The sequence below is a fragment of the Orycteropus afer genome, unplaced genomic scaffold, assembly GCF_000298275.1.
Source record: "Orycteropus afer afer isolate SDZICR_OR568_19922 unplaced genomic scaffold, OryAfe1.0 scaffold00046, whole genome shotgun sequence".
Lineage (NCBI taxonomy): Eukaryota > Metazoa > Chordata > Mammalia > Tubulidentata > Orycteropodidae > Orycteropus > Orycteropus afer.
The window spans coordinates 12,000,160-12,010,496 of NW_006921633.1; the positions used below are offsets into that span (position 1 = coordinate 12,000,160).

At 38.3% G+C, this 10,337-nt stretch overlaps 1 protein-coding gene and 1 non-coding gene across 2 annotated transcripts in view; one reads left to right on the plus strand and one right to left on the minus strand.

Annotated features, from left to right (window-relative positions):
• REL (REL proto-oncogene, NF-kB subunit) overlaps positions 1 to 10,337 on the plus strand; it is a 45,425-nt gene that overhangs the window by 15,801 nt on the left and 19,287 nt on the right. The window contains 2 exon segments of the mRNA XM_042780561.1: positions 2,998 to 3,041; positions 3,152 to 3,243. Of these exon segments, the coding sequence (XP_042636495.1) occupies positions 2,998 to 3,041; positions 3,152 to 3,243 (136 nt within the window).
• On the minus strand, positions 4,929 to 5,032 carry LOC122149773. Its single transcript, XR_006163320.1, has one exon. It is a non-coding gene; the product is annotated as a U6 spliceosomal RNA (small nuclear RNA).

Here is a 10,337-nt window from a genome sequence, read left to right on the forward strand (position 1 = left end):
ATCACTACGGAAGTAGGATTGCCCAACCTTCCTTCCGAGGAGTGGCTGGTGGGTTTGAACCGCCAGCCATCTGGTTAGCAGGCAAGTGTCTTAGCCATTATGCTACCAGCCCCAAACTTAAGTAGAGTTTAATTTGATACCCTTTGTACAAGCATACAAATATTGAATCCACTAACAGGTACCTCTTAGATAACTCTTGAATCTGTCCACTTCTCTCAGTGAACTCTACTCCCCTACTACCACTGTCGTCTAAATCTGGGCTGCTAGGATCACCTCCTGACTGCTGGTCTTGTATATCCTTGGCACTGCTCTTCCCTAATCTGTCTCCTACTTTACCCAGAGTGATTACTTCAAGTACAAATTGTCATTCCCCGCCCCGCCCCCTTAAAACATTTTAATGGCTTTTATATGGCCCTTGAGGAGTCCTGATGGCACAGGGGTTAAGCTCTTGGCTGCTAACCAAAAGGTCGACAGTTCGAACCCAGCAGCCACTCTGTGGGAGAAAGATGTGCCAGACTGTTTCTGTAAAGATTTATAGCCTTGGAAACCCTATGGGGCAGTTCTGCTCAGTTGTATATGGTCACTATGAGTCAAAATGGATTCTACAGCAGTAGGCTTGGTTTTTTGTTTTTATGTGGCTCTTGGAACAAGGATAGCATCCCTACATGGCTTGCAAGGCCTATACAGCCTTCTTGTATAATGTGCTCTCTCTGATGTCTACACTGCAGTCACAGAAGCCTTCTTTTAATTTCCCATGCTCACAGTGCTCTTCTCTAGGAACCTTTGCATGTTCTTTTCCTTCTGCCTGGAAGTCTCTTTTCTCTCCTCTTTACCAAGTTCACTACTATTCATATAAGTATCACTGACTGCAGGAAAAATGGCTGTCGCCCCTGAAAAGATCAACTTTCTCTCACTAAAGGCTCCTGTGGCATCATGTATATCTCCTTCAGAAAACTTGTCATGATTTCAGTTTAGCATTTTTGTGTGTGTGATTATTTAATATCTTTCTCTTTCACTAGACTAGAGGTCAGCCAACTTCTCTGTAAAGGGCCAGATGATAAGTATTTTAGGTTTTGCAGGCCGTATGGTCTCTGTCACAACTATTCAACTCTGCTGTTACAACACAAAGGCAGCTATAGACAAGGCATAAATAATCGAATGTGGTAGTGCTCCAATAGAACTTTATTTATAAAAACAGATGACAGGCTGGATTTGGTACAAGGGCTGTAGTTTGCCAATGCCTATAATGGACTGTAAGCTCTGTAAGGGAAAGGATTGTGTATCCCCAATGCTTTCTGGAGTTTTTGGTATATAATAGAAGCCTCAAAACTTGTGAAGGGATTATGAATGTATAATTAATTACTACATTCTTGATTCTATGAGTACTTCAGACCCCAAAATGCTTTTTTGAATGTTTGTCATTTGAAAGCAGTTGTTTGTGAACAAGTCACTCTATGAGCCTTGATTTCCTCATGTCAGAATTCCAGAAATCCCCACTGCTTCTAATATTCTGTGAATAGCTATCAAAAGTGATTATTCAGTTAAAGCAAAATCAAGTAGTATATGAATATATTAAAATGAAGAATTCTTTAAAACCCTTTTGTCAGAGAAAAATAGAACTAAGCTAAGAATATTTCAAAGAAGTGGAATACTTTGGGAATATAGTTTTAGGATTTCAAGTAAGAATGAAAATTTCATGATTTATTTTTTAAGTTTTGGAGGTAGAAGAAGGAAATGTCAAAGATATTTTAGGTGCTAGCAAAATCTTAAGTGTGAGATGAATGAAGCACATGAACATGAGACATAGAATGAGCATGGAGAGGGGCACTGAGGCAGCCTCCTGTAGCTGATTGCCCTGTGAAGTTGGAGCAGACAGTAATGTTATTATAATTGAGTTTTGCTTCCTTATTCACACCCACTCAACTTTAATGATGTCATGGTTTTTCCATGTGGGAACAAGTATGACTGGTGGTGGTGGGGGTGTCCCCTACCATGATCTCTACTACACATGCAAATTAGTAATATTTGTAGCTATTGAGAAGTTTTCCATAAATGATATTTTGAAACATTTCTTAAATATTATTGTTGGTATTAAACCTGTTTCTAATTTTCTGGAAAACATATGTCAATGCTTTCTTAAAATGAATGACTATAACTTCATATGATAACAGCACAATGTTATATTCCACTGCTACCAGCTGTAAAATCAGGAGTCAAAAAACAAATGTCCGTGGGCCAGGCAGGTAGTATAAATGAGTGGAGGAGGGAGGCAGGTATAAGAGGACTGGAAGGCCCTGTAGCAAACTGAGCAGACCTGCTTAATGGGGCAGCAGGTGCTCAGCTCCAGCCAGTTGTTTCTTTGCTAACCTAGTGTTACCAGACTTTTAAAACGTTCAAAAGGAGCCAGAATCCAGATGTTTATATGTAATTACCTGATTTTCACATGTTGGCAACCTATATACACACACACTCACATATGTTTAATGTAAGCAACAGTGTATAGACTCAACAGAACATACCTGTGGCCTTCAGCCTCTTGACATCTTTTTATAGCCTCTGCTTTAGCCACTCAACTACACAAATTTTATTATGAATTTATTTGGGAGAGGAATTTTAGCTTTTTGATGTTACTTTCCTATTAATCTTTATCTACTCTGATATATTTGACATAGGTATATTGTTTGTTGTTGAGTGCCATTGAGGTGATTCTGACTCATTTAAATCCTATAGGACAGAATAGAACTGCCTGTGGGTTTCCTAGACTACAGTCTTTACTGGAGCAAATCTCCCTCTGAGCTGCCAGGTGGCTTAGAACACTGACCTTCTGGTTAGCAGCCAAGCACTTAACCATTGTATCACCAGTGTTCGCTAGTCATATTCTTAAGGTATAATTATAAAAATTGTGTGTAAAAATGATACTGTATATGCTATTTTTCATTTAACAATTCTCATAAAACTATAACTATGATTTTTTTTACCTTTGTGTTTTTATCCTAGCACTTGGGAAATATATTCCGTGCTTTAATAGCTCTGCCACTATGGTAACTTTTCATTGTTGGATATATGCTTGATTTCTGCAAGTAGAACCTCATTTTAGTGTCTTTGTTTTTAACTGTAATGCAGTTTTAAAAGTTTTATTTTTCCTTTCTAGTTTTCAAAATTTGGGTATTCGATGTGTAAAGAAAAAAGAAGTAAAAGAAGCTATTATTTCACGAATAAGGGCAGGAATCAATCCTTTCAATGGTAAGTATGCTTAATATCACTCACTGCCCATTGAGTCATTTCTGACTCATAGCAACCCCCATTGGGTTTCCAAAGCTGTAAATCTTTATGGGAGCAGACAACTCCTTCCTTCCTCTGTGGAACAACTGGTGGGTTTCAACTGCCGACCTTCTGGTTAGCACCCAAATGCCTTAACCACTACACTACCAGAGCTCCTCATGTTTGATATAGTCACTTCTGTTATTTGGATGGAGTCCTTAGTGGGAGTCATCTGCTAACTGAAAGTTTGGAGGTTTGAGTCTACCCAGAGGTGCTATGGAAGAAAGGCCTTGCCATGTACTTGCAAAAAAAAATAGCCAATAGAAACTTTATAGAGCACAGTTCTACTCAGACACATGTGGATCCCCATGAGTTCGCAACTTAATGGTTTGGTTTTTATTATTTGGATATTGATTTGTTGTGTATGTGACATCTGGTTATCTTGAACCTGTGTTTTAAAAACTGTTTAAGTCGTGTTCATTTTCTACTTGTAAACTTATACCTGTGTCTGTAAACCAAATTTATTTAAAATTTTTCACAGTTGTTAGAAAAACACTGCTTTTGCAGAGAAGGTTTTCTGGTATCAGTGGGGAGTGTCATTGTTTTCTCTAAGAAAACCTTCTCAAAAGTGCTCTCATTTTCTTTGAATGTGTCCTTATGCCATTTCAGGAGACAATATACATTCTCCTTTCTGAATGTGGAGTAGGTGCTATGATGATAAGGTATTGGAATCCATTTAACTCGAGGACGTATTCAACAGTGAAACTTAATCTCAATGTAGAGAAAGCAGTGTAGAAATAGAAGCCACACAAAATATTTTCATAGTGTATTTTGCATATGGGAAGATACTTACTTTTTTAGTGGAATATGAAGGATAATAAAAATCATTTTTTAAGCATTTATACTTACAGCACAGTTTGGCATGGCACTGGCATTCGTGAGTTCTCTATACTGTTAGGATAGACAATTGACTGCCAAACTAAGTACTGACACTACTGTTGTCTGTATTCTCAAGTCTTCTGCAGCTACTTAAATATTCACAGTTCAGGAACTGAGTAACTTTAAAATTTTCAAAGATTAGGTTTCTTTGTCATGTGTAAGACATGCTTATATTACTGGTTTGTGTTTTCCCTGGATATATACAAATAAAGAGATGGGATAATAATGTAAGGAATGTGTTCAAAGACAGTTACTGTGTTTTTGTGACCTGTAAGTCCAGCATCTCTTTTTTCTCTAGGTCTTTATTTTTCATGTTGTATGAAAAATACTTATTTTTTTTTCCTTAAGTCTTAGTCTCCAAAGGAAACTGCTAGTAAGCTTGATGTTCTATATTTTTCTAGGATTTTCTTTATGCATGTAGTCATATAGGAATATATATATTTATATAGATGGAATCTTGCTATACTTCCTATTCTACTGCTTCAGTTTTCTACTTTGGAATATATCTTACACATATTTCCATGTTAGTACTCATAAACATGTTTTATTGTTTTAAGAGAATATTCCACTATTTAGGTTGACCACCATAATTTGTTTACCTAGTTATTTCTTAATGAGCATTTAGTGTGTGTGTGTGTGTGTGTGTGTTTAATTTAAAAAGCTCCATTGAATATGTATGTTCAGCTCTTCTATTATTATTTTCTTAAGATAAATTTTTTTTTTTTTTTGGTAATATGGAACACTTCACAAATTTGCATGTCATCCTTGCACAGGGGCCATGCTAATCTTCCCTGTATCGTTCCAATTTTAGTATATGTGCTGCTTAGGATAAATTTTTGTTTTTAGAAGTGGGAAATTTGTGGGTCAAGTAGCTCCTTTAAAATGTTGATTCATTGCCAAATTAAAAGGACACACTTGAAGATGCCATCTAGATTGAGATGCAGTATGAAACACAGATAAGGAATGTAAAATGAGATTATAAATAATAGCTACCATTTATTAAAACTTTTTATATGTCAGGGAGCACATTTTAAGTGCTTTATGTACACTGTCCCATTTAATCATTATAAGAATACTGCTTTACGAAAAAGAAACTGAAATCTTGGGTATGTAACTTTCCCATGTCAAACACTAAATATAAGTAGCGGAACCAGAAATTGATCCTAGGTCTCCTGCCTCCTGAGGATTAAAAAGAAGAGGTTGATGTGCCGTCTGTGGAAGCTTTTTTTTTTTCCTTGTAATGCAGAACCAGGAATGATGTTACTAACAAACAGTCACATAATTCTTAGTTCCTAGTACATAGTGAGTGCAGTACATATTTTACTTCATTTAATCTTTATAACAGCCTATGAGGTGCACACTCACTGCCATCAATTCAATTCCAACTCATAGTGACCCTCATTGGGTTTCTGAAGCCGTAAATCTTTATAGAAGCAGATCTCCCTGTCTTCCTTCTGCAGAGTAGCTCTTGAATTTGAACTGCTGACTTTCTGGTTAGCAGCCAAATGCCTTATCCACTGTGTTACCGGAGCTCCTTCTGTGAGGTGCAGGTACTATTATTATCTCTACATTTTAAATGAGGAAGTGGAAACAGAAAAGTTAAACTAATTTGTTTAGCATCCCACAACTGGTAGGTGATGGAGCCGGCATTTGAACTACAGGTGTCCTGGCTCCAAAGCTCCTGGTGACCACTGTACTAGTCTGCCTAGAAGATCCCGCCAGTTGATCCTTTATAGTATTTGTTTGTTGATTTCGTGTTTTTTTGTTTTGTTTTGTTTTTGACATCCCTTCCTTCCTTTCACCGTAACTGGGGAACTGATCTCTTAATTTGAGTTGTAGTAGTATCTTGTTCTCTCTTGATTTTTCCCTACTAGGTTAATATGCTAAGGAATCCCTGCGTGGCATAAATGGTAGAGTGCTTGAGAACTAACTGAAAGGTTGGCAATTTAAACCTACCCAGCGGTGCCTTGGCATAAGTCAGTCTTGAAAATCCTGTGGAGTACAGTTCTACTCTGCACATTTGGGGTCACTATGAGACAGAATCAACCCAAGGGCAAGTGACAACAACAACAGAATAATCTTCTTAGAGCAGTGTTTTACATATTAGTCTCATGAAAAACTTCTAATAGCTTCCTATGTAGTTTTAAAAACTGAAATGGGCCTGTATTTCAAGTCACCCACCCATCTTTCCTGCCTTCTCTTCCACTGTTCCTCTTCATGAAACCTTCTCTGTTCCAAGCAAAATGTTTTATTCACCCACCCTGACCATCTCTCAGTCCATTTACTCCTCTCTCCTTACTGCCATTTTGGGAATGTAAGTTTATATCATTTTTAGCTTGAATCGTTGGTGATAATCTTTAAACTGTGTTCTTGATCTCCCTCCAGTTGGTATACACTGTGTTCAAAAAGATCATTCTGGAACCAATATGATAATTTCAGAGCTCTGCTTATCATCCTGCGGTGGCTCCAAATCATCCTCGGTGTAGTTCTCAATTTGAATGTGCATGTCAGTCTCTTAGTACTTGTTAAAAATGCAGATTCCAGGCCACACTGCCCTAATTTGAAATTTACAGGTCTGGTGTCAGACCTGGGAATATGCATTTTGATTAGCATCCTAGGTCAGCATTTCTTAACTTCCTTGACTGTGATCCACAGAAAGAGATTTTATTTCTCAATTAAGTACATGCATATGCAGGCTTACACAAACAAAAAAGGAATTCCCATAATACATGCAATATAATCTCTGTTATTTTCCATTTCATTTTTTAAAAATGCTTATCTAACCTACTAAATTAATTTCTTGACCAGTGGAGCCCTAGGTGATTCTGATGCAGGTGATCCATGGGCCACACTTTGAGAAATTCTCAACTACTTGTAAGTTCAACTTCTCAAGCATGGCATTCAAAGGCCTGCACAATTTTGATCCTTGTTTTTCATTCTAGCTTTATCTCCAGCTTTAATTCTCTCCCTCAGCTCCTTATGTCTCCTTCTCCTAACAGTAAGTGCAGACAGGCATGCTTGGTTCTTGCCTTCTGAACTGTTTACAGTGTTGGGAGGGCCATGTTCTTTTTAGCCACTGTGCCCTTACACATGCCGTGCCCTTGTGTGGAATGCTCTAATTTGCCTCGTGAATTCTTTCTGTTTATATTTCAAGTTTCAGGTGAAAGGTATCTCCTCTTTCAAGCCTTCCCTGACCTTTCCAGATGGAGCTACTTATTCCTTCCATTTTCCCAAAGTGCTTGTACTTACTTCTATAATTTCATTTTAATGTTTCTCCTTCACTAAATAGTAAGACCTTGGGGCAGAGTCTGTCTTCTGTGCATCTCTGACACCAAGCCAGAGTCTGGCACGTGATTAAAATTTGTTGGAAGAATAAATGAACAAATCAGTGAATGTATATGTCTTGTTTGTACTTGTTTATACTGAAAATATTCAACTTGTTTTCCTTACCTGAAATGCCCTGCAAGCCCTCTCAGTTCTCGATGACCCAAGGTAATATCATCCTAATTATGGCGTTCACTCAGCAGTTAATCATGAAAAGCTTTGTGACATCTATTGGATCATTTAATTCTTCAGATACTGTCTTCTGAGGTGAATTTCACGCTCATTATTGACAGTGTCTGTGATGGAATCTTGTTTACATTTCACTTTGGCACCCAAACAGCATATTTATATTAATCAAAAAACAGACCAAACCCATGTCCTTGTTCAATTCTGACTCATAGTGACCCAACAGGACAGACTAAAACTGCCTCAAGGGGTTTCCAAGGCTATAAATCTTTACACAGACTGCCATATCTTTCTCTTGCAGGTCCCAGGGCATCATCGCAGAAGCACTGGGCCCTTATTCTTCCCAGCTACCCTACCATTACATGTTAAAGTTATTTACCTGTCCTCCCTCTGGCCTTTCCATGCAGTACAGGCCTCCAGGGTTGTTCCTAGGGGCTGAGGGCTTGGCTTCTAGCCCAGATTTGACTTGCCTCTTTTTGGGCCTCAGTTTCTCTTCGTTAAAGGGAGTATTAAAAAAAAAAAAAAGGTTCCAACCACTGACCTTTCTGTTAACAGCCAAGCACTTAAGCACTGTGCCACCAGGGCTGCTGTATAAATACCTATCTTTAAAACGAAGTGCCTTGAGGGTAAGGGGTTTCCTACCTGTAGATGTTAGGTTTCCCAGCACAACAGCGTTCATTCCTGTTTACCTCTTTTTATCCTTATAGTCCTAGATTATTCTAGGTGCTTGGGACAAATTGGTGAATAAAGCAGACAAAAATCTCTGCCCTTGAAAAGGTTACATTCTAGTGGAGAGAGACCACCGATTACCACACCTAATAAATAAGTATATCGTACAGTGTATTAGACAATGAAAAGTACTAAAGGAAAAAAAAAAAAAAGAACAGTGTAAGGGGCAGGGGACCTATAGTTGAGGGACAGTTTATAAATATAAAAGGAAATAGTATCTTGAGAGTAGGCCTGATTTTGTATTCTGATGCAGGTTTTATAATAGGAATAATGATTATCCCGTGTGTTTTATTTTTTCCCTAGAATATTGAAATAAAATCTAAAATGTTCATTTCTAATACTAAACAAAACAAAATCTGCCCCCCCAAAAAAAAGCCCTCAAAACACTATGAACTGATTAAAATAACCTGTATTTGTACAATTATCTTCTTTTTTTGCTTGCTTATATTCTTTTCAGCATATATGAGTACTTGTTTATACTAAAAATATTCAAGTTGTTATATAAGAATTTGTCAGAGCTGAACTGACAGTTTCTTACATGTTGTTGTTGCTGTTGTTGTTATGTTCTGTCGAGTTGGACCTGACTCATAGCGATCCCTCCTTGGGTTTCCGAGGCAGTACCACTACAGAAGTCGTTTGCCCCATCTTCCTTCCAAGGAGTGGCTGGTGGTTTTGAACCACCAGCCTTCTGGTTAGCAGTCAAGTGCCTTAGGTACTATGCTACACCAGAGCTCCGTGTTTCTTATATGTGTGTACTTAACAGGATAATTCAACTGGTTAAGAATTATAAAGAGACTGGCAAGCTTTGTTTTTCTATTACATGTATATGATATATAGAAACAGTGGAATTAGAAATATTTAGTAGAAACCAAAAAACCAAACAGCCTGACATCGAGTCGATTCTGACCCATAGTGACCCTATAGGACAGAGTAGAACTGTTCCATAGGGTTTCCAAGGTTGTGATCTTTATGGATGTAGATTGCCTTGTCTGTCTTCTACAAGTGGATTTGAACCACCAGCCTTTTGGTTAGCAGCCAAGTGCTTTAACTACCATGTCTCCAGAGCTCCTTGTTTACCAGAATAGGATTTGCAAATTCTGGTCTGTAGACTGATACTACATCTACTCCCCACTTACAACAATCTCATTATCTCTAACATTTTGCCTTTAAGTTAACAGTTAAAAAAAAAAAAATCACTCATACTACTTTTCACATTAATGATGAGCCAAGGGGAGAGGAGGAGAAGGGTGAGAGGCAGTGAGGCCACACCAGGCCACCAGCAGTTCATATTATCTGGGTCAGGCAGGGAAGCCAGGCTGGGTCCACAGTAAGTGCTGAGCAGGTGGGCCACGAGGAAGTGCTGGGAGCTAGGGCCACAGGAGTCAGGTAGGTGCTCAGAAGTTTCTTCTTCCAAAGAGGCTCTCTACCAGCTCTGCAGCCTCCATCAGGCCCTGGTGGCCTGGCCTCACTGCCATCAGACCTGGGAGTCACCTGTTGCTGAAGCCCATCTCCAGGACTGGCAGAGCTGGAGGGTGGAGATGCAAGGCACGGGAGTCTGCACGGAGGCCTGGACATAGCCAGGAGATAGTGGGCCCCTGCTGCTGCAGACCTTTAGAACCTAACCATGGCAACAAGTGAGGGGTAGGTGTATCTAATTGTGAATTCTCTGAAGATCAAATACTATAGGAAAGTTCAAATAATATTAAAAATTATTCTTATTTTGCCTAGGATTATTTAGTATACTATATCATCTAGGTGTATTAAGACCATTTCTTAACTTTCTTGCCATTAGTTTTTTTTTTTTTCCCTCTTTATTTATTTATTTATTTATTGTGATTTGGGTGAAGATTTACAGAGCAAATTCACTTTCCATACAGCAGTTCACATATACTTAGTCT